Source organism: Sorex fumeus, unplaced genomic scaffold (assembly GCF_029834395.1).
Source record: "Sorex fumeus unplaced genomic scaffold, SorFum_2.1 ptg000035l, whole genome shotgun sequence".
Lineage (NCBI taxonomy): Eukaryota > Metazoa > Chordata > Mammalia > Eulipotyphla > Soricidae > Sorex > Sorex fumeus.
Window position 1 is genome coordinate 7273549 of NW_026606092.1, and position 25481 is coordinate 7299029.

Below are 25481 nucleotides of genomic sequence, written 5' to 3' on the forward strand. Positions count from 1 at the left end.
AAATCATTAATTCCTTTAGGTTTTATTTTTTTAATTATTAAATAGTAAAATGATTTCCTCATTTTAGATTGGGTTTTTATTTTTAGTATCGATCAGTTTGAAGGTGTAGCTACTTTTTTTTTAAGGGTTTTGAGTGACATTACATTTTGATCAGTTACAAAATGAGTTAGGTAATCAAAAATTAAGTTTGTTTTCTTTCCTGTTCTAGTTACCGGTTTACTAAAATAGTGAGCATACATGATCACTTGAAAATTGGGCTTCTGGAGCACCTGAACAGAAAGGGAGAGGTTCATATTCAGCATTACAAAAGACAACTTTCTCTTTTTGAAGGGGATTACTTTGACTATTTTCCAGGTACTGGGGAAATTCCAGATTCATTACAAATTATTGGGATGGCTATTATTCATTTCCTAAAATATGTTGATTACAGACTTGAGATTTGGTAACATAGTATAACTTCTATTTCACCTCATCAATTTAAAAAAGCTAGTCTGTAGTGAATTACAAACTTTTAAGACTTTTAAGTGAGTCATATTTTTTTTCCCAGAGAATGCTAGAAACATTCTTAGTGATCAGAATATGCTTAGTGAAAGAACTTTTTAAAAGTAACATAAGATTAGTAGGATTTATGCATGTGTGTATAAGGAAGAATTATATGCAAAACATTATAGTTTTTCCAAGTAACTTAAATAGTGAAATTATATTCATTTAAAATTTCAATTTTGATATGAGTTAAAGGGTAGAAATCTATAATCTCTTTTAGAGAATGTTTAAAGAATCAATCATAAATGCATTCTTTTAAAAAAAATAGCTCTTTCTGATGACAGTGGTTAAAGGTCTGTATACATTGAATCACACAGCAGATTGTTCCTCAGATAAGATTATTTTGAAGACATTTTTTACAGTTTTTATGTTTAGTTTTACATTTGGTTTCAGATTCAAGATGTTGAGAAAACAGTCTTAAAAATATCTTCCAGTTTTCACTTACATGGACTATCACAGGACTGGAGCGATAGCACAGTGTGTAGGGTGTTTGCCTTGAATGAGGCCGACCCAGGTTCGATTCCTCCACCCCTCTCGGAGAGCCTGGCGAGCTACCAAGAGTATCTTGCCCACATGGCAAAGCCTCGTAAGCTAAATATGACATATTCGATATGCCAAAAACAGTAACAAGTCTCACAATTTGTTGTGAGACATTAACTGGTGCCCGCTCGAGCAAATCGATGAACAACGGGAGGACAGTGCAGGACTATCATAAAAGTTAATTTTTAGGGCACTTATAATAGTTTCTTCATTAGGAAACCTTGTTTGGGCATTCATTTGAACTTTAATTTTAAACTTAGAAAACTTTTGGGGGGATTCTAGTTATATACAGTGCAATTCAGCTCTTTAATTAGGGGTTTCCCACTATTATTTACTGCTTTTCCATCCGAATACCATTTGTATGTTCATTCCTTCAGCACACCTTTATTGGGGTTTGTGTTAAGCATCATACTAGATTCTGAGAGTCAAATATGAGGTAAGACCTAGACTATACAGAGAAATACAGTTTACGTGAGTTCATGATAGAAAGTTAGCCCAGAGGAAGTCCTGAGGGATGTGTACCATTCATTTATAAGGAATTCTAAAATGAGGGCTAACAAATTGAGAGTTTCTAACAGAAAAGCCACCCTCAGAAGGGGAGGAATGCATGTTAATCTCCACAGTCTTTGTCGTAAGACTTGTAATTCAATTTCACATTCAGGAACACTCATTATTTGTGGTTCCTTTTGAAATGTTTGTGTAAGCACAAGGAGAGAAGCACGAAGGTGCTTTGAGGAATACTTAAAACCCATATCTACTTGTACATAGCACCATTTTTTTTTTTGGCTTTTGGGGTCACAAAAAGGGGTTGCCCTGGCGATGCACAGGGGTTGCTGCTGGCTCTGCACTCAGGAATTACTCCTGGCAGTAACTCAGGGGACCATATGGGATGCTGGGAATCAACCCGGGTCGGCCGCATGCAAGGCAAATGCCCTACCCGCTGTGCTGTCACTCCAGCCCCATAGCGCCATTCTTATTCCTTGTAGTCAATAGTTTTTTGTAGTAACTTGTGGTCTGCATCTCCAATGAGCAATTATATCACAAAGCTAAATTAGTGAATGCCACAAATGTCTGTCATATGCAACACATAAAATTTGGTTTTTTGAAACCTGAGAGCCGGAGAACAAATGGCTGGTTAAAGAAACTTTGGTACATTTACACAATGGAGAACTATGTAGCTGTTAGAAGACAAAGTCATGAAATTTACATACACCTGGTACTACATGGAAAGTATCATGTTAAGTGAAATGGCTCAGAAAGAAAGGGATAGACATTGAAAGATTGCATTCATCTGGGGAACATAAAGTGACAAAATAGGAGACTAACACCCAAGAATGGCCAAGATTAGTACCCGGAATTTTGCTCTATGGCTTGGTGGCCAGCCACACATGCTGGGGGGAAAGGGAGCTCAGATAGAGAAGGGAGCACCAAATAAAGGGTGCTGGGAGGATCCTCCCAGGATGGGAGAAGCATGCTGAAAGTAGACTATAGAGCAAACATGATTGCCACTCGTTGCCTCTTTTTCAAGCCACAACACCCAATAAAGGAGAGAGAACAAAAGGGAATGCCCTACCACAGAGGCAGGGTGGGATGGGGGGATGGGGGTGGGAAGGATATTATCCATGGTGGTGGAAAATGGGCACTGGTAGGGGATGGGCATTTGATCATTGTATAATTGAAACCCAAGCACAAAAATTTGTAAATCTACAACTGTACCTCATGGTGTCTCACTAATAAAAATTTTTTAAAAAAACTAAAGGTAAAGGTAAAAGCCCTCCCATTGATCGTCGATTTGCTCGAGCGGGCCCAGTAACGTCTCCATTGGAGACTTTGTTGTTACTGTGTCTGGCATATCGAATACTCTCGGTAGCTTGCCGGGCTCTCCGAGAGGGGCAGAGGAATCGAACTAAAAAAACTAAAAGATAAAAAAAGAATTTGGTTTTTTGATCTTAGGTCTTCAGATGTTTATGTAAAGTTTGAAGACTATTGACTTGGCTAGGGATCATAAAAAATATTTAAATACAGGAATGTGTAGCCTGGCACATTTACCTATCTTTAATATGGGGGTGGTTTTTTTTTTTCAGTCTTTATTTTCTTTTATATGAAGACTTGAAACTACTAATATGGAATCTTTTTCTTCAGTCTTACTACTTTTTTTAATAAAATACTTGACAAAATTTTATCCAATTTTAGGACAACAGTAGGCACCAAAATATTAAAAAAACAAAATATGGTTTAGATATGTGATTTAATATTGCTCACATTGTTTCTTATTTGAACCTTATTTCTATAGTGAGCACTAGATCTTAAAACACTGAAATATTGGTGTTGGTCAATTGAAATTAGATGATTTCATTCTGTGCCTCAGAATGATGTCGTGTATCTTATAGACTATCACAAAATCCATGCTTAGTCACAAAAATAGCATACTAATACTACTTACGTGGTCACTTTTTTATGATACATTCATACTTAGTCTCATTTTTGCTAAGAAATGCTGTGTATTATGAAAGAATGAATTGTGCTCTGTTTTACAACTTAAGCACTGAGAATAAGCCACATAGGTACAATATATGTATGATTTGTTTCATATCATATCACTCAATTTAAAGCGTTGAGTATTCTAATAGGAAATTTTCTGTAGGTACATCGCATTTTTAAATATGTATCTTGGACTAGACAGGGTAAGCCATGAAGTTAACCTGGGTTCCATACTTGGTATGATGTGGGGTCCCCTGAGTACTGCTAGGAGTGGCCCCTGAAGCACAGAACCAAGAATAAAGCTTGAGCACAGCTGGGTGTTGCCCAAAAAACCACAAACCAAAGAAAGGTATACAGGTCTTAACAGGTTGTTTTTAAAACATTCCTAATCAGGTAGGAAAGTGATCCTTACTTTTCTTGGGGGCCACACCCAGCAGTGCTCAGTAATTACTCTTGTTGGATTTGGGGAAGCATCTGGGTTACCAAGAATGAAATCCCTAAATCCAATTTGGTCTTGTGCAATGCAAATGCCCTACCCATTGACACTCCAGACTCTGGAAAGTGATAATTTTATAGCAGAAGAATCTTTAGAGAAATGCTTCAGAACTCTTCATTATGATTTTTATTATTGAACAAATTCACTATCACTGTCTTCCCGTTGTTCATCAGTTTGCTCAAGCAGTCCCAGTAGCATTGTGAGACTTGTTACCTTATTTGTCATATCGAATACGTCACAGGTAACTTACCAGACTTTGGCAAGATGCTCTCGGTAGCTTGCCGGGCTCTCCAAGAGGGGTGGAAGAATCGAACTCGGGTGGGCCATGTTGGTTGCGTGCAAGGCAAACGCCCTACCCGCTGTGCTATCGCTCGAGACCATTGAACAAATTAAAAAAATATTTTAAGACATTACATTCAATGACAACTAACGTTTCCAATTTTTCTTATTGTCAAGAGATGTCTATATATGCGGGATTGGAGCAACCAGACAGCAGGTTGGGTGTTTGCTTTGCATGCAGCAATCTAGGTTCAGTCCCTGGTACTGAATATGGTCCCCTGAGCACCTCCAGGAATAATCCCTAAACTCAAAGCCAGGATTAGCCTTAAGCACCACTGGGTGTGGCCAAAAAACAAAGCCAAGTAAAAAGGATGTATTTAAATTTTTGTTTAAAGTTAGAATAATGAATTGCTTTAAGTAATCGCAAATCAAGACTACAAAGCAAGCTATATTGTGACTGATTGTAATTGTCTTCTGCCAGATTGACAGTATAGCATTATTTCATTTGACTTCTGCCTTTAATTGTGCCTTGAAATGTGTATCAAAAGTTGTACGAACTTTTAATATTCCCACTGGTCTTTATACCACTCAAGAAAATAATTTCTTGATTAATATATTCCAGGTGAAGAAAGAAGTATGATAAACTCAAAATGATAGAGAAAAGTTTAGCATCATTTAGTTTTTTTACCTGTTATCTGTATTAAGAAAGCACTATTGAATATTTGCTTTTCCAGTGGTAGGGCGTTTGCCTTGCAAGCAGCCAACATGGCCGACACAAGTTCGATTCCTCCGCCCCTCTCAGAGAGCCCGGCAAGCTACCGAGAGTATCTCGCCCGCTCGGCAGAGCCTGGCAAGCTACCCGTGATGTATTCGATATGCCAAACACAGTAACAACAAAGTCTCCAATGGAGACGTTACTGGGCCCGCTCGAGCAAATCGAGGAACAATGGGAGGACAGTGTTTGTTTTGTGTTTGTAAAATTTTAAGAAAAATGTTTTTAAATTTTTTAAAACATGTTCAAAAATAGGGTAATTGGTTTCTTTGGATCATTTAGGACTTACTGGTTTAATTTTGAGCATAAGACTCAATTCAGTATATATTGGTCATGATGACAGGTAATATGGCTAATAATTTATCATTAAAATTATTTGTGTTTTTAGTTAGCTTATTAATACTGAATTATAATCAAACTTATATACGTCTCTGTGAAAATAGAAGGTGCTCTTTAGTGTCTGGGGATTTTGAAAGCCAAGCAAAGACCACCCCAAAGTCAATCAAAAAGGTGGGGTAGTTTTTAACAGATGCTCTTCTTTTGATTTAATAGTCATTTAGAAGTGCTTAAAGAAACATTTGTGGTTATTATTTGCAAGCAAGTATACTTTGACTCATTTAGTAATGTTTCTAAACATTATTTTGTCTCATTTAGTAAAGTTTCTAAACATCAAAATGTTTTAATGTTACTAAGTTTTGTAAAGTTTTAATAAGATAAATGTCTTAGACATAGACAAAAATATTTTTAGTAAGTATTCATATATTGTGCTCAAGCCAAGTTTAAATGGACAGTAAGCACAGAGGATGTTCTGGTCTCTCTCCTCAGGGAAGTCTGCCTTTAAACAGTATAGCCAAACTAAAAACTAAAGTTACAGTATGTTATAAAATCAACACTGCCTGAAAGTTAACACTAAATAAGGAAGATGGATATATTTTAAGTAGACAGAAACACTAGAATCTAAGAAAACTTCCAGATGAGATCTCTAAGTTTTAGCAATTTGTAAGAGTTAGTAAAAACAAAAGGTTCATTTCATATACATGGAGTAATGTTGCAGAAAGAATGCATGGAAGTCAAAGATTTCTAATAAGGCGACAAATAAAGCAGTTTTGGTTTTGTTTTTTGTTAGCAAGGGATAGGGCTGCACAGGTGACTGACCCTTCTAAAAGAGTTTAGATTTTCATTTGAAGTTCCTATAAATTACTTATAGTGGGCAGTAAGGTCAAAATGTAGGATCTGAATACTACTGAAAAGCTAGCATATATTCAGAAACTCCAAGATAAGGATACATTTACATTAAGTAAAATCAGAGTTCAGTTTGCACCACTTGGTCCTGTGAAGAATCTAGTAATGCTATAAAGTAGGTTTTTGATAAATCCATGCTACAACAGTAGTGGAACATTATATTCCAGAGCTCTTCAAATAGAAGGATTTGAAAATGAATTATTAGTTAATAATTGGAAGTTGCTCCTGAACTCTCCTTTGCCTCATTTATTACTTAGTGCGGATCCTTTTTGTAGTAAGTTATCTGTTCAAAAATAGATCATATGACACATATGAGAATACTAAGAATATTAATATGGTAATACTAAGGATGGAGTTAATGCTTTCTTAAAACACTGATATAATCTAGGTTGCCTTGTCCTGCCTCTAATACTGAGTTTATAGTTAAGCAAACAGTCAAACCAAAAGGAAAAGATAAAATGAAACTCAGAAGGTGTATATGATTTTTAAATGGTGATATAAAAAGTGTGAAGGGAGGAAAGTATTCTTTTCCTTAATATTGTCATGTGTGTCATATGATCTACCTTTATCTTATGCAAACTCACATGCAGTTTTTAACTGTTCATGTTACTGTCATGAGAGAATTATACATTTTATTATACAAATTATACAAATTCCATGAGTTGATAAGCAATTCTCCTTTTCTCATTGAGGTTGGGACAGACTACCATTTAGACACTATATGTTTTTAATATAGAAAATTCTAAAATAGACATTATTAGCATGAGAAAATATAAATTAGAATTGAAACCACAAAATATAGTACTATGCCTTATTTTCAGTCTTTTTTGGAGTTCAGCCAAACAGTATATGGCATATAGTCAGAGTTTGTTTATAGTTTTTGGATTATTGGCATGAGTTTACCTAAACTACTTAACTTAATCCAAGAGTGATAAGCAGACTTTGAAAAGCTTTGATTTCTATTAATATAAATCTGGGGTCTCAGAATTTGGCTTCTGCTGCTCATACTTAAAGTACTTTACACTTGATTGTAAGACCAAGGGTTTTGGGTGGGCAAAGGTAGCTCACAGGTGGGAGTACTTTCTTCGTATTCAGGAAGCCCAGGTTCTATCCCCAGCACTTCTTGAGTTCCCCAGCACTGCTCAGGAGGGATTCTGAGTACTAAGAGTGGTATAATAGTTCCTGAGCACTGCCCAGTACTGCACCCAAAACAAAGAAATTTACATATAAATAAATGTCTCTTAGTCATTGCTTATTATCCTTAATAACACTAGAAATCTGGTGTATTAAATAATATTGGGTTCATACCATACTATTTGACATAATCTAAGGTATCCTGACACAATGTGTCCAAACTACTTGGCTATCTTTTTTTCATATAAATTATTCCATTTAAAATGGAAAAGAATAGGCATGTGAATGAGCATGAAGTCCTCAGTTTTAAAAAGTAAGAAATAAGTTGGAGTATTCCCTTTTTCTTTTTTCTTTTTTTCCTTTTTGGGTCACACCCGCCAATGCACAGGGGTTACTTCTGGCTCTGCACTTAGGAATTACTCCTAGCGGTGCTCAGGGAACCATATGGGATACTGGGAATCAAACCCGGGTCGGCCGTGTGCAAGGCAAGTGCCCACTCACTGTGCTATCACTCCAGCCCCTGGAGTTTTCCTTTTTTTTATATTTTTAATCTTTCTATGAACTAAATTTGGCTTTTATGCTGCTAACAAAGATCAATAAGGAGTAATGATGCTTCACCAGTGGTTCAACAAACAAAAGTTTGTTTTCTCAGGCTTAACTAATCTATGCTGTCCTTTCCAAAAGTGGTTGACCAAATGAAAAGTTTAAAGGCTGGTCTTTTGTGATAGGAATTAATAGTGAATGCTGTAAACACCTCTTTAAAGTTAATTTGTTTACGCTCAGTTTTTACCTACTCAGTTTATTTGCAGGTGTCTGGCTTAAGTAGCAATCCATGATTTCTACCTTTCTATTAAGTACAAGAAAAAAAACTTTGAAATACTTTTACAGTTAACAGGTAGCTTGCTGTGGTTGAAATGAATGCAGATTTTACAGGAACAGATACTAGCATTTTCACTTATTCACCTATTCTAATTGTTTGAATTTGGGAAATGAATAGTTAAGTGTTTCTTTGACCGGTTACTTCTTAGTGCAAGAGTTTTCATCATTTTTCCTATTTCCAGTTTAATTTTATGACAAATAAATTTGTTTCTCTCTTCATATTAAAATACTTTAAGGAAACTATACATGTGTGGCTACTTTTACATGAAAATATATTTTGTTCTTTGCAGTGTTTGAGCAATACACCTCCACTTACTGAATATTTCCTCAATGATAAGTATCAAGAAGAACTGAATTTTGACAATCCCTTAGGAATGAGAGGCGAAATAGCTAAATCTTATGCTGAATTGATCAAACAAATGTGGTCTGGAAAATTTAGCTACGTCACACCAAGAGCCTTTAAGGTTTGTATAGTGAATGTATTTCAGTAAGTGCTGTATTGCCTCCTAGCGGATCCAAAAAAACAGTGGTTATTTGGGGGAGAGGTGAAAAATCACAGCCCCCATTCACACAGCCACCAAGTGTCATAGCACATAGATTAAAAATGCATTTTATCACTGGTATGAGATGTTTAAGGAAGGGAAAGTGATGGATATGCTCAAGATAGTAGTGCATATTCAAGGCCCTGAACCCAATACCTAGGCACACTTCTTCCCCCATTCTCTGGAGCACCAGTGGATGTGATGTTTATCAGTGTCTTTTAAAAAGGTCCGGGGGGGAAGTAGAGAGAGAGAAAGAGAAATTGTCTGCCACATAGGGAGGGGGAGGGGTGGCATGGAAGGGGAGAAATACTGGCGACATTGGTGGTGGAAAATGTGCACTGGTGGAGAGATGTATGTTCCATCATTGTATGACGGAAACTCAGACATGAAAGCTTTATAACCGTAGCTCATGGTGATTCAATTAAAAAAATAAAAGGAAACTAGACCATGAAGTACCAATAGGAAGGGATATATAAAATAAAGTTCGAGGGGGTGTATAATAGTACAGCAAGTAAGGTGCTTGCCTTGCACGTGACTAACTTGAGTTCCATCTCCTCCATACCATACAGTCTTCTCTGAGCACTGCCAGGAGTGATTCCTGAGTGTAGAGCCAGGAGGAATGTAACCCCTAAGCATTGCTTGGTATTGTTCACACCCTCCCCCCAAAAAATGATTGAGAAACACCAGTATAATAATTATATAGCGAGGTTGGAGATATAGTACAGTGGGTGAGTCACTTGCCTGGCACTCAGCCAACCTGGGATAGATTTCTGACATTCCGAATGGTCCCCTGAGCAGCATCAGGAGTGATTCCTGACTGTAGAGCCAGGAGTACCCCTGAGTTCTGCCAACTGTGGCACCTCCCTTCCCAAAAAAAAGATTATGTAGGGGCCAGAGCGATAGTACAGTGAGGAGGGTGTTTGTCTTGCATGCAGCTTCAATCCCCAGCATCTCATATGGTTCCCTGAGCACTACCAGGAGTAATTTCTGAGTGCAGAGCTAGAAGTAATTCCTGAGCATTGCTGGGTGTGACCCAAATTGTTTTAAAAAATTATATAAAACAGCAGCATGTTTTAGAATGTATTTTTTGATAAATCTACATATGTTTTATATAAAGACTAAATTCCTATACATCAATGAACTTTAAGAACTAATAGTACTCTGAGAATCATTCTGAGTTTAAAAAGTTACTAAAATGGAGCTAGTCTACAAAATAGGCACTAAATATTAAATATACTTTTAATGTAGTTCTTAAGCTTCTTAAGGTTTTTTCTTTTTCTGATTTGTTTGAAGTGGTTCTTAGAATTAACAAGGTCTTGATTTGGTTTATCATTCATTCCTATTTATTCATTCATATCATTCATATTATCCCTATGAGGAAGAACTAGAGGGTTAGCTTGACAGACTTGAGCACGTGCAAAGCATGTGAGAAGGCCCAGTTCTATCCCTTACTGCCAAGAGCAACTTCCTAAAACCAAAGGCTACCATGAAATTTCTATTTCTGTTGTTGAAAAAGTTTCACTATTATGTAGATATTAAAAATGTTGAACATTTCAAGAAAAATAAGCAATTTTCAGCCATAATTTCAGAAAAAGAATGACATTCATATATCTACTAGGAAACATTTTATAAACTATAAGATAATTCTTTAGGGAAAAATATTTTAACTCCTGTGTTTATCTTCAACTTTCTAAACTTCAACCGAACTAGTTCAAGCAAACCATCTCTCAACCCATGATTCCAGTTAGTTTTATATTTCTAGATACTGTTTTTAAATCATGTGTAAATAGACTCTGGATTTTTCTTTCAAGTTTCTTTTCAGCTTTATTGCAAAAATATTTGATAAAAGCTGGGACCCAGAAAATTTTATATAAGCAAGAATAGTTCTGTTACCTCTGTGAAATCCAACATCTCTTTACACACAGATTTTAAGAGCTCTGGTGACTCAGAAACATTATTAGTTTCTTTAGTGTTTTTCACTTTATAAAAAAAATTGACCATAATTCTTTGTGTTCCAGTCAGCATTTAATTTATTTTATGGATTAGCTATGATTTTAAAATATTTATAGACATATAATTATATGTTGCAATGTATTATTCTCTGCTTCCCAAATCTTTGCATGGGACAATTAAGAAGACCTACAACTAAAAGATAAAATCACCAAGAAAATTCTTTGACAGTTTAGTAGCGATTAATGACAAGTCTTAAAACCAAACAATGATGAATACTTACTTGAGGGTAGGGGGATTTGGAGATTCCAGCAATCAAACCCAGACCTCACAATTTTAAGTCAAGCCACATCTCTGGCCCTATATTTATGTGTATTTTAAGGATTTCCTGTCTTGGTCTTTTTTTCCCCAGATAAACTTCATTGGGTGCTTGCTGAAAATTAAAACAAAATAAGACTCCTATATTCCTGTTGCATATCAGTGTAGTCCTTTGTATTTTTCACAGGAGATATGTTTTATAACTTGAGCCATGAACACTAAATTAACTAATATTGAAACTGTGCTCCTAGATGAAATACGGGTTAGACTCATATCTATCAGAGCAGTTTTATTTTACTATCACAGACTGCATACAGTCTTGTTTTATTATGTGTCGTTATGTCCAGAGACACTTTTGATATATATATTTTTTGATATTTTTATGTGTATTTTTTGATATATATTTTTGATTGATTACACTATTCAAAGCCAGGAGTAGCACTGTATTACTTGTGTGTGAACAAGACTTATCTAGTACTTGTATTTTCCCCATTTCTTTTCTCTGTAAGACACAGCACAACATAGCTTGTTGTACTAGGAATACTTGTCAGTATTTCAGCCTTGTGGCCATTTAAATTAGCACCGACAGCAAACCAAAAAAGCACAAGAAGTGAGGAAAAGCATACACTAAATTGAGCACAAAAGACAAATGATGTGTGAAGACTGAAATAAGAAGATAGAGCAATGATGAACCCCAGTTTGTGACTATTACCCCAACTAGGGACATTCATGTCAGACAGTTCGAATTTTTCATCACGTTCTCCATGTCTGGCAGTGACTGTAAAAGTGTCAGGAGTTGCTTTGAAGCTTACAAATAAAATTTTATCAGTATTTTCTCCAGAATTGGTTCTATGGTTTTGATCCTCTTACAGACACAAGTAGGACGTTTTGCACCGCAATTCTCTGGATACCAGCAACAGGACTGTCAAGAATTACTAGCGTTCCTATTGGATGGTCTACATGAGGATTTGAATAGAATTAGAAAAAAACCATACATACAATTAAAAGATGCTGATGGAAGGCCAGATAAGGTAAATTTTAATATTATTGTTATCATTGTTAATAAATAATGTGATTTCTCATTGTAATATATGTCCATTTTCCTCAAAGGTGGTTGCTGAAGAAGCCTGGGAAAATCACTTAAAAAGAAATGATTCTATCATAGTAGACATATTTCATGGCCTTTTCAAGTCAACTTTAGTATGTCCTGAATGTGCAAAAATTTCAGTAACATTTGATCCTTTTTGTTACTTGACACTTCCATTGCCCATGAAAAAAGAACGTACCTTAGAAGTTTACTTAGTTAGAATGGATCCACTTACCAAACCTATGCAGGTGAGTAATTATTTTCCTTGCATTTTAAAGATACTGTGTTGACTGCTTATAGCACATTTTACTGCTATTTATTTGTGAGAATTTTCCTAAGCCAAATGTTTTGGGAAGTAAAATGTTTTAGAATCTTGAAAGACTGAATCTTAAAATATTTTAGAATATAACTTGTCATATGAAAACAAAATTCTCAGACATTACCAAAGAACGTCCCACAATATAATAAAAACCACTTACTACAAACTCACAACTAACATTGTGTTTAAGGTAAGGTAAAGGCCCTCCCGTTGATCGTCGATTTGCTCGAGCGGGCCCAGTAATGTCTCCATTGGAGACTTTGTTGTTACTGTGTCTGGCATATCGAATACTCTCGGTAGCTTGCCGGGCTCTCCGAGAGGGGCGGAGGAATCGAACTTGGGTCGGCCATGTTGGCCGCTTGTAAGGCAAACGCCCTACCCGCTGTGCTATCGCTCAAAATGGAAACTTTTCTGTTTAAGATCAGGCACAAGGATGACCATCATTATTATTCAGCATAGTATTAGATATTAAAGAACTAAAATTGGAAAAGAAGTCCAGAATATCACTGTTTGCATTAACTTAGAAAATTGTAGAAACACCAGCCAAAAAAAAAAAAAAAAAACCTACTGGAAACAATGACCATATGGTGCTAGGAATTGAACCCAGTTTGGGCATGTGACACCCTAATCCCAAAACTAGCATCAAGGTTCTGTGATCTACATTCTCCCTATCAATTTCTCCTGCTTTCAAAAATGGGAAAACTAGAGAGCTACATGCAAAATAATGAAACTAGACTGCTAATTCCATACACAAAAGTTGATTCTAAATAAATCAAAGACTTGAATATAAGGCCTGAAACCGTAAAATACATAAGAAATTTATGTATTTCTTACGTATTTTTATGTATTTCGTAGGAAGTTGCATGGATGGCAGACTTCAAAATTAATGAAATCTGTGTTTTTTCTGTATGCAAACAAGAGGTAGAAGGAATTTTTTAATCACATTAATGATTTTGAATCCGCAATAGAGCTCACGAAGGATCCTGATGTATTGAGTTTGTACGCCCTGATTGGCTAGGCCATCTTCCATCTTGTCCGGGCCAGGTGCTCTTTGTTTCTTTACCGACGAGATGGCATGTTGGATTTCAGAAGGGAGAACATTGGGAACGACATATCCATCATGTGGTATGTGGTGTGGGCAAGTGGACGTGGCTATTAAAGAGATCTGAGTAGAAGTCATCAATAATCTTCTCCATTGCCCTTCTGGAAGATGTGATAGATCCATCATGATGTCGGAGGGCAGTCATCTTGGTTTTGTAGTTGGTGAAGGACAGGAGGGCATTACGAATGCTTTTCCCAGCTTCTGCCGCATCTACCAGTACTGCTGCTCTCCTGTTTTTGAAGTCATCCTTGATGGCTTCTCTGCACTGTTTTGCCAGTTCGGATGTTCGCTTGTGGTTGCCTGAGGCATGTGCCAAGCCACGTTGGCAAATAAGTTCAAGAGTGTTCGAAGAAAGGCAGTTTTTTGTGGTTATCTCTCTCTTGGCATTCCTTGCACAATCATGGAGGTGCTGAATCATTCGATCGTATTCCTCATCAATGTTGTCAATGACGGCATCTTCCCATGTTGCCGCAACAGAGCCAAAGAGCTCCCAGTTGGTGGTTGTTCTGGGAGTCCTCTTCTTAAACCTTGCATTCTTTTCTCCTCGTTCTGTGAGGTAGAATTTTGCACGAAGAAGACGGTGGTCTGATCCCGTTTGGAATTTTGGGACAACAGCAACATCGGTTAGGCAAAACCGCCGATTGAATATGATGTGGTCTATTTCATTGTGGAACCGTCCATCGGGAGACTCCCATGTCCAACGTTTAGATTCAGCCTTTTGGAACTCTGAGTTACCATGGAAGGTTTTGGTTGACATGATGAACTCAGACAATCTGTCACCCTGTTCGTTCCATTCCAGGCCATGGGTCCCGATGTGGAGTTCATCGACTGATCTTCTTGGTCCTATCTTGGCATTAAAATCACTAACAATGATCTTGTAGAAGGTGTGATCTTCTTTATAGAAATTCTCCAGCTCCATGTAGAATTTCACAGTTTCTCTTTCACCATAACTGGATGTTGATGCATAGACAACAAAGATAGAAACTGCCGGTAGTGAGCCACAGTTATTCAAGTGTAATCGTCCGATTCGGGTTGTTAGGCATTCGAATGAATCAATGCTCATGACTAAGTTTGTGTTGACAAGGATACCGACACCACCGACGCCTCTTTTATCACATGTTCCAAGGAACAGTTCTTCTCCAGTGTCGAAAATGGCATGATGTGATTGATGTCTTCTCGTTTCGGTCAGACCAATGATGTCGTACTTGATCTTTCGCGCTTGTACCATAAGATCTTCAATGGATGCAGCAGATGCCAGCGTACGAGCATTAAAAGTACAGACAATCATTTTTGTTTTTCTGCGTTTTGGCAGCCTATTTCTGCCTTGGTATTTTATCAGCCTCTCCTTCCATATCCTTCTCGACTCTGCATATTAAGGGTTAGGGGAATGAGATCCATTTATTACTGGATTTGGCATATCAATTTGGTCTATTTGGCATAGACCACGGATAGCTTGCCAGGCTCTCCCGTGCGGGTTGGATATTTAAGGTACCCTGAAAACTTAGAGAAAAGTAAATAAAGTAAATAAATAGTCGCTCCTGGGAGCTTGTTGTGATTCACTATTGTGGATTCACTACCAAGATCTCACCATTCTACAAAGAAGTAATCATCCATATCAAGAGAGGGGTTCGGCAGGGTGATACTATTTCACCAAAACTCTTCAGTGCCACCCTCGAGAACATCATGCGACGACTGGAATGGGAAAGCATGGGAGTGAAGATAGATGGCCGGCAACTACACCACCTCCGCTTTGCTGATGACATCGTTCTAATAACACCAAACATCAGCCAAGCGGCACAAATGCTGAACGACTTTGACCGTGAATGTGGAAAGGTCGGACTACAGCTGAATCTTACGAAGACAATGTTTATGAGAAACAGCCTTGTTCCTGACGCTCCATTCGCTCTCAACGGAACCACCATCTCCGAATGCAACAGTAATATATATATACCTAGGTCGAGAAATCAACATGATGAATGACCTGGCACCTGAGTTGCGCAGGAGGAAGAGAGTGGCTTGGAATGCCTTCAAGAGCATTGAAGAAATAACTAAAAGGACAAAGACCCTCCAGCTATGAGCACATCTCTTTGATTCCACTGTTCTTCCTGCATTAACATATGCCTCAGAGACCTGGACCCTACGAAAACGGGATGAGAACGCTATTCGGGTCTCTCAAAGAGGAATCGAAAGAACTATGCTTGGAATATCACGATTCACTCAAATGAGAGATAGAATCCGGAGTTCTGATCTTCGTCAACGCTCAAGAATCAGGGACGCTGTCTCATTTGCCAAGACATCAAAAATCAGATGGACTGGACACATAATGAGGTTTACAGACAATCGCTGGACTAGAGCCATTACTGATTGGATTCCACGGGACATCAAAAGATCACGTGGGCGCCCACCTACAAGATGGTCAGACTTCTTCGTCAAGACCCTAAATGATCGGTTTGAGGCTCTGCATGTTCCTAAAACAAACAGATACCATTGGGCTACGCTAGCACACAGCCAGGATGAATGGAGACGTTACTGGCACCCGCTCGAATAAATCGATGAATAACGGGGATTAAGTGATTAAGTGATTAAGTGAATGATTTTGAACAACCAGAACAAAAAAATCAAGTACACGGGGATTAACAGAGGAGGTGAAGGATTTATACACAGGAAATGATAAGTCACCATTTAAAGAAGTAGAAGGCAACACGAGGAAATGGAAACAAAGATTGTTTGTGAAATGGAAAGAGAAATATTAAGGTGACCACCCTACCCTAAGTACTATATAGATTCAATGCAGTCCTCAAAAATTCTTATGACATTTTTTTAAGGATGTATACCAAATATTGCCAAAATTTATATGGAAAAATAAAAGTTGCTAAAGAGCCAAAGAATCCCTGATGCAGGGTGATTTCTCTCTCTCCCCCAGTTTCAAATTATGCTATAAAGCTATAACAATCAAAGCTGTAGTGTTTTGATTACTATGTGTGATATTGGAGTAAAGGTAGATTCACAGTTCAATGGCAAATATTTCTCATTCCCATTCTAAGGAGACTTCTCCCCCTTCATTAAGAAGACTTAGTGTGGAAATTTTCATAACAGTTCTATAGGAACATACAAAGGCAGTAACCTACCCAGATTGATGATGATGCATCTGAGATCTGGACATAAAAGCATTACAGACCGAGACAGCATGTTCAGAGGGCTAAAGGCAAAAGGTAACATGGCCCACTTCTGAAATACATGTAGATGAATTGATAAGCAGGGTATAGATTACAAAGAACCTTGATGCTGGTGCTAGGAGATAGTACAGTGATTAGGGTGTCACATACCCAAGTTGGGCTCAGTTCTAGTACCATGTGGTCAAGAAAGGCACTGGCCCATGTGTCCCTAGAGGCCCCCAATATCACCCGGGTGACATGGGTGCCCTTGGCACTGCAAAACCCAAGAAGCTCATCCTTGGGCCCTTCATTAAACCACTGACCCAAGGATTGTCAGTGGGCCCTCCTGAGCACCACATGGGTGGCCCAAAAAAGAAGGAGGAAAAGAAAACTAGTCTGGATGTCATAGTAGGAATAGGAAGTTTGGTCTTCATCCTAAGGCATTACAAGAGAAAGAGAGTATTTACCTAGATTTGTGTTTGAGAAAAGGCAAGTCTGGCTTGCTCAAGGATTGAATTAGAACACTTAGACCTAAGATCAGGTGAAAGGATTTTGCAGTGTCATGATGGCAGTAAATGGAAGAACCAATTGACTATTGGAGAAGAAAATGTTTTCTCAAGCATACTTTACCCAAGGAAAAAGTATTCTTTGTTGCATTGGGTAATTGAGGGAACAGTTGGGTGTGGGGGGGGCGGGAGGTTGTTTGTTTTAAATAGAGTACGATTAATAGTTTAAAAGAAACCTGTTTCGGTGTTGACTATCTTGACCTACTGTGACCTAAATCTGTGTTTAGTTCTGTGCCTGTTGAAACACATGAGAAAAATAGACATTGGTGGACATTCAGTTTATGTGTCTAGGCTAGAGAAGGAGGTATATACTTAAAATTTAAATTGGACAATGAATTCACTCTGTGTAGATGGTAGTGAGCATCTTAGAAGGATGAATGACCGAAATCTAAGGTGTCCCTGTGTAATTTGTTATCTAAACCGTAAAAGTTTCCAATTTAAAGCTATATTACCCCTTAAAAATTGATGGGGTTGTTTCTTTTTTGGGGCACACTTCCTCTGTGCTTCGGACTTAATCCTGGAGGTGCTTAGGGAACCCATATGTGGTGCTGGGGTTCTAATATGTCAGCTCTGTACAAGGTGAGCTCCTTACCCCTAATTATCAAAAGCAAGAAAAGGAAATGTTTTTTGAGACTGATTCTATTACAGGGCTTTAACAGGAGTCAAAACTAGATGATTGCTTGTATATAGATTCCAGAGAAAGAAAAAAATAGAATTCATATCATTGATACGAGGGTTCGCTTTGAGCAGGAAGACTGACACTTTTCATTCTGTCTCTGTAAATTAAAAGAGAAAGAGAAAAGAATTTATTAGCCACTAAGTTTGTTAAAAAGGCAGGTAGTTGAATGCTTTCCTTTCCTACAGCCTCTATTTTCTTGGTCAAATAGGTATTCTACCTGTAGCAGAAGAATAGTAAATTAAGTCTAAGAAATAGTTACTATTTTAAGTAATTACTAAAAGATAAGCAAATTAGAAAGAGTCAGATAACTTTCTGTTTAACACCCAAAAAATCATTTTGAGATGTTACACTGAATTTGTACTGAATTTAATCTCTCACACTGGCAGTTCTCTCCAGTATTTCTGAATAGCTCTAGAGTATGTAAGAGAGTAAAACAACATCAAAGCAGTCAGAGATTTGGCAGAATAGTCAAAGTGATAAACTGTGTGTAGTCTCAGTTAGAAGGGCAAAGAGACAGTAGGGAACTGGTAGACTAGGAGGAAATCGAAAACTAAAAATGAGATCTCAGTGCATGCCAAAAAAAAAAAAAAACAGAAAAGACAAAGACTGAACTTCCAGGAAAGGTTAAGAAGTGGTTAAAGAGTGGCCTATAAGGGTTTAAAATGTCGCAGATGAAGTTTTTGGGTTATGAAATGATCATGATCCAAGAAGTAAGCTGTAGTTGAATGCAAGCTATGTGACTTTGAATTGAGAAACGAGGGAAAATAGACTTAGTGCTCTTGTATGGATATTATAAGGCTGTTGACAAAATTGGGAACACACTGTTATCTAAATGTCAAGTAAGAGTTAGCAGTCATGAGGTCAGTTATCATCCACTGATTTTTGTTCCAGATAAATTCAGGATTTGGAAGGTGACTCCGTGATAGATATTAACATCTTTCTATATTTCATGCATCTACATGTGTTTAAGGCCCTGTGTTCAATTCACATGTTTAAGGCCCTTTTTTTCCCTAAGTAGTGAATTCATTGTAATTTGTTGTTTTTCAGTACAAAGTGGTTGTCCCAAAAATTGGAAACATTCAAGATCTTTGTACAGCACTGTCTACTTTGTCAGGCGTACCTTCAGATAAGGTAAAATGTTTCTGGAGTTGAAGTGATGGACTTATGTTTGCAGTGTTGTAAAACCAGCTTAATAGAATTTTCATTATTTTTTAGATGATAGTCACTGATATATACAATCATAGATTTCACAGAATATTTGCCATGGATGAAAACCTTAGTAGTATTATGGAACGAGATGATATTTATGTGTAAGTATAAACTACATTGTGTAAAATAGTAAGAAAAATTTAAAAGAAATAGCAAAAAAAAATGTTTATCATCCATTTTTTCCTTACAGGTTTGAAATTAACATCAATAGGACAGAAGATACAGAGCATGTTATTATTCCTGTTTGCCTAAGAGAAAAATTTAGACATTCAAGTTACACACACCATACTGGTTCTTCACTTTTCGGTCAGCCTTTCCTTATAGCAGTACCACGAAACAATACTGAAGATAAACTCTATAATCTTCTACTTTTGAGAATGTGGTAAGTGCAAGGCAGTTCTACACCAGCAAAATAAAATACAGCAGCTAATTAAAGTGTGCAGGTACTGTGAAAATATGTTGAAAGTGTGTATATCATTTTTTTTAAGTAGGGAGCAATTTAAAAATCAAGTTATTGTCTAATCTAGCTTCATAATCATATGAACCATATTATTGAGGTAATTGTTAGCCCAGACAACCTGAAATATTTTAGTTGCTTTACACCAAAACTTTGCAGTTAGAAGAAAACAGGTTCATCCCGTATGCTCTTATACCATAAGAAATGTCAGAAGCTTCATTTCTTTATGCACTCAGTTCAAGAACTCAAAATAGTTTTATTTAAAAGGATGAAAATTCATGAAGACCCTTGTATGACTTCCTAAATACTTGGTTTGAATTATAAGGTGTGTATTGTAATTTTTTTTTGAAAGTGGATACCTTAGGGGATACCCTTGATACCTTTGTTTAGCTAACCTGAATAGTTTTCTTTCTTACATACACTTTTTTTTGGGGGGGGAGTGCGGAGAGGGTGTCAGGGGCAGGGATTTGAATCAAACCCAGCAGTGCTCATTCCTTGCTCTGATCTCAAGGATCACTCCCAGAGGGGCTCAGGCGACCATAAGAGATGACACGGCGAACCAAGGTTTGCCGTGTGCAAAGTAAGAGCCCTGCCCACTGTACTATATACACAACTGGTGGTGTTCTGGCTTACTCCTGGCTCTCAGCTTAGGAATTAACCTCTGGCAGTGCTTGGGGAACCATATGGAGTGCCGGGGATTGAACCCAGATTGACTACATGCAAGGCGAATTCCCTACTGACTGTACTATTGCTCCTGCTCCTATGACAATGTTTAATCAAGCAATTTGAGAGATGTTAAAACCGTAGGAGTAACAAACTCACCTCTTTTTCACAAAAGGAGTCAAAACACAGACATTTGCAGTTATGGTATACTTTATCTTGAGTTTTGAAATTTTTTTTTAAATCTATTCTTGAATCGACTGAAATTCTTTTCTATCAAAAGAATCTAAAATTATTTTATCTGTTTGGTAACTGAACTTGATTTGTGATTTTATTTAAGCCGGTATGTCAAAATATCCACTGAAACTGAAGAAACTGAAGGATCCCTACATTGCTGTAAGGACCAAAATATTAATGGGAATGGCCCAAATGGCATCCATGAAGAAGGCTCACCAAGTAAGACTTCCTTGTTAAGTTGTAAAAGCTTTTCACCATATATATTACTTCCTTGTTAAGTTGTAAAAACTTTTCACTTCAGAGAAAAGTTTTCACTTCAGAGAAAAGTTAAAGAAGAAGGGGATTACATAACTTAAAAAAAAAAACTACAAGCCTGAGAAAAATAAATATTAGTATTAATAGTCTTTAAATGTAGCATTGGGTTTATTTAAACGCTTCTTATGTCTAAAATTAGGTGAAATGGAAACAGATGAGCCAGATGATGAATCCAGCCAAGATCAGGAACTTCCATCTGAGAATGAAAACAGTCAGTCAGAAGATTCAGTTGGAGGAGATAATGATTCTGAAAATGGATTATGTACTGAGGAAACTTGCAAAGGTCAACTCACGGGACACAAAAAAAGATTGTTTACATTCCAGTTCAACAACTTAGGCAATACCGACATCAACTACATCAAAGATGACACCAGGCATATAAGATTTGATGATAGGCAGCTTAGGCTAGATGGTAAGTAGTCATTAAACCACTTGAACGCTAAACTTGAAAACGTTCATTTTTTTTAAATTAAAAATATGAAATTCATCACTGATGAAAAATACCACTTATCTATATAAAATCTTAAACCCCCATTATTTCTAAGTTTAGTAATATATGTTAGTGTTTATCAAATGGAGATTAAATTTGTACTTATGATTTATATATTTTTAACTTCAAATACTGTAATTATTTGGGAACAGTGATTTTCTGTGATGACCTAGAGCATGAAGAAAAAGTTACTGTTCTGCCATAACAAGATGTTAGCAGTAAGGCATATTAAATTTTAAACAAAAATAATTATGTTTCCACCTTAGAAAGATCTTTTCTTGCTTTGGATTGGGATCCTGATTTGAAAAAAAGATACTTTGATGAAAATGCTGCTGAGGTAAGTCTTCACTCACTTCTTTTTCATCCTGCCCATTGCTGATAGCATTGTTTTGTTGCTCTTTTGCTTCTATCTATAATTAATTTTTCCGGTGGAAAAATTCTATATGTACTAGAGTTTCTTTGGTTTTTTTTTTTAGGTTTCCTTTCACGCTTTTTATTCATATACCAATGTTATTTAGAAGAATGGTGTAAATCAACTAAAATAAGCTTTATGATTCTTTTGAGAAAGTTTAGGAGTTTTTCATTATTCAGAGTAAGATGTTATCACTAAAATGAGTTTTGTTTCATTTGTTCTCTTAACTCAAGAAATACTTCTCTTTAGGACTTTGAGAAACATGAGAGTGTGGAATATAAACCTCCCAAAAAACCCTTTGTGAAATTGAAAGATTGCATTGAGCTTTTTACAACAAAGGAAAAGCTGGGTGCTGAAGATCCTTGGTAAGAGACAAAATTAAATAACTATTTGTAATTGTTTCTTTTGTTTTTTTTTTAAGAACGTATACTGTGATATGTGTCCTGCCTCATGTTGAGTGATCACTAAATTCCCAGAAGTTTTGAGATTTTCTAATATCTGTATCTCAGCATAGTTTTGTAATACATGTCTTTTAAGCATACTAGAATACAAATAACCTCACCCTCATAATTTCTTCAAGTGCTTATTTTTCTACTTATAATAAAAATTTATTTGGAAAATCTATTGAAGATAAAATTAACAGGAGTTCTACCAATCTAGTACATAATTGGCATATAGTATGTGAATGATGTAGATCTCTCCAAACATTTTGTCCATTGTTTTCATTATGTCTGTCAAACTTTAAGTATTTCTCTTTTATTTTTAGGTATTGTCCAAACTGTAAAGAACATCAACAAGCTACAAAGAAATTAGATTTATGGTCACTGCCTCCAGTCCTTGTGGTACATCTCAAACGATTTTCTTACAGTCGATACATGAGAGATAAATTGGATACCTTAGTTGATTTTCCTATAAGGTAAATTTTGATTGTGCTTCATTAAACATTGAGTAACACTTAGGGTTTTTTTAATAGGGTGTTTTGAGCCCAGTTTTAACTTTTAAGTATATTTTAAGTATATTTTTATAAGAATTTGTAACAATTTTCTTAAAGTATCATAAAAATGTTTATACCTCTGAATGGTTTTTCAGAGAATAGAGAGAAGATACACTTTTTTTTTTAAGTACAATGTCAAACTCATTTTACATAACATGATATTATGTGGGCTCATTTATAAATCTAAGCTATTTTATGAAATTAGATCTTAGTTACTTTTTCCCCTAGGTATCACTTCATCATTACTCATCAGTTATTCCTAAATATGCATTTTTAAAAAGACTTAGGTAATGTGAAGATAGAGTAATATAATTGTGTAAAAGGATAACTCAGTAAAAAAAAATAAGTATTCCTTACTGTGTCATCCTTTAGTTTTCTTACATTGTCCAGAATATGATAGCATGTTTGTAAAAAGAAATTCCAAAGCTGCATTTTTGTGCTCTGCCACTTTTCAAGTTTTCACTAAACATAATAAGACTTCAGAGGCACAAAGGGGGAAATACTGTATTCTCATGTCATTCACATAGCTCAGAAGAACTTTATCATGCAGTAAATTGTAAGAAAAGCATGGTGCTCTCCCCTTTTACTAAAAGGACATTGAGAGTATTCCTCCCTACCTCCTGCCACTTGCACAGCAAAGTTCCTTAATATCACTAGTTAGTAGACAGATCATCCAGGCAGTAATTGGCAAGAAAAAAATGATATGATATTGAAAACATTATTATATCCATTAATAGGATTTCTTATTTTAATTGGTGCTTGTAAGTTTAAAGTTGAAAATGATTTGCAGTTGTGAAACACAAAAAGTAGTTCTTACTCTTTAACAAAATTGTGACCCATCAAAATGTTCCTGAACATTGCATTTTAATGGTATGAGAGAAATAACCTAGAATTTTATTGTGTATTTGAAATTTAGAATTGTTGCTCTTAATGATACAAGTAAAGAAATAATGAGATAGGGGCCAGAGCGATACAGTGGGTAGGGCGTTTGCCTTGCATGAGACCTACCCAAATTTAATCCCTGGCATCCCATATGGTCCCCCAAGTACTGCCAGGAGTAATTCCTGAGTGCAGAGCCAGGAATAACCCCTCAGCATCACTGGGAATAAAGGAAGGAAGGAAAGGAGGGAGGGAGGAAGAGAGAGAGGGAAGGAGGGAGGAGCAAATTTCTTGCATTACAGATTATAGACAGTTGATTGTATTCAAAGAATGATGCTCTTTATATGTAGATCATCAAAACAGAAAATATAGAATAAATGTTGAGGTTTAGATATATTTTAATTATAAAATTTCCAAGAAAGATGCTTTTTACACTTTTTAATTTGCCCTTAAATAAATCATTCCTCCAAGTGATTTTAGAAATACAAAAATAAGAAAACCCCAAATGAAAAAATGATATCAGCTGTTTTTCCTTGTATCCCAAGAGTATATCAATGTAAAAATATTAATCTGAATAAGTATAATCAGTGGGAAATTTTTTTTAATTCTTAACTTCTAAGTAATATTTGTTAAAGCATTCAATTTCAGATTTATGCATATGATTTGTTTTATAAAATAATTTACTTAAGATAGCTCAATGGGCTTAGTGTATCTTTTCATTTAGGAAGCCCAGGTTCAGCCCCCAACACTGTGTAGTCCTTGAGCACCGCAGGTGTGGTCCCAAAAAAGAATTAATTTTTTTTTTACTGGAATGTGTATGTGTCAAAAAACACTGACAAGAAGGAATAAAATTTGTTGCATATAGGAAAAACAAAACTAACTGATCTCTCTCTTAAACAGTGACTTGGATATGTCAGAATTCCTAATTAATCCAAATGCAGGTCCTTGCCGCTATAATTTAATTGCTGTTTCCAACCACTATGGAGGGATGGGAGGAGGACACTGTAAGTTGATAGTTTACATTTTTACTAAAATTATATTTGAATAATATTTGATAACTCAAATTATCTGTAACTTAAAGGGAAAGTGTGAGTTAATCTTAAACAACAGTGGTTCAATAAATAACAATGAGTCAACTTTTGAATTTTCATATTATAAGTCATTTGTGGAGGAATTAAATCAGTCAGACTCTTCAATTCCAGGCACAAGAAAATCACTTCATTTAGGACACTGTCCCCTTCTCTTTCTAAAGTGTGTGATTTACGCCACTGGCCAAGCAAGTGAAAACAGAGATAGACAAATGGGACTGTCTTAAACTAAGAAGCTTCTGCACCTCAAAAGAAACAGTGACCAAGATACAAAGACAGTCTACAGAATGGGAAAGGATATTCTCCAAATACACATCCGACAAGGGGTTGATATCAAGGATATACAAAGTACTGGCCCTCCCGTTGATCTTTGATTTGCTCGAGCGGGCCCAGTAACGTCTCCATTGGAGACTTTGTTGTTACTGTGTCTGGCATATCGAATACTCTCGGTAGCCTTGCCGGGCTCTCCGAGATGGGCGGAGGAATCGAACTCGGGTCGGCCATGTTGGCCGCTTGTAAGGCGAACGCCCTACCCGCTGTGCTATCACTCCAGAGTACTGGTTGAACTCCACAAGAAGAAATCATCCAACCCCATCAAAAAGTGGGGCAATGAAATGAACAGTCTTTCTCAAAGAAGAAATCTGAATGGCTAAAAG

The 25481-nt window shown here is 36.5% G+C and overlaps 1 protein-coding gene across 6 annotated transcripts in view; it reads left to right on the forward strand.

Annotated features, from left to right (window-relative positions):
• USP15 (ubiquitin specific peptidase 15) overlaps nucleotides 1-25481 on the forward strand; it is a 127887-nt gene that overhangs the window by 92481 nt on the left and 9925 nt on the right. For 4 of the 6 annotated variants that reach the window (XM_056117539.1, XM_056117540.1, XM_056117541.1 and 1 more), the window contains 12 exons: nucleotides 8657-8830; nucleotides 12049-12207; nucleotides 12287-12511; nucleotides 19132-19215; nucleotides 19300-19394; nucleotides 19484-19675; nucleotides 20751-20866; nucleotides 21102-21374; nucleotides 21719-21789; nucleotides 22114-22229; nucleotides 22631-22780; nucleotides 24638-24741. In XM_056117539.1, the coding sequence (XP_055973514.1) occupies nucleotides 8657-8830; nucleotides 12049-12207; nucleotides 12287-12511; nucleotides 19132-19215; nucleotides 19300-19394; nucleotides 19484-19675; nucleotides 20751-20866; nucleotides 21102-21374; nucleotides 21719-21789; nucleotides 22114-22229; nucleotides 22631-22780; nucleotides 24638-24741 (1759 nt within the window). Of the gene's footprint in view, nucleotides 1-291; nucleotides 355-8656; nucleotides 8831-12048; nucleotides 12208-12286; nucleotides 12512-19131; nucleotides 19216-19299; nucleotides 19395-19483; nucleotides 19676-20750; nucleotides 20867-21101; nucleotides 21375-21718; nucleotides 21790-22097; nucleotides 22230-22630; nucleotides 22781-24637; nucleotides 24742-25481 lie in introns of those variants that run through there. The other 2 variants (XM_056117543.1, XR_008792945.1) reach the window with 2 other exon arrangements.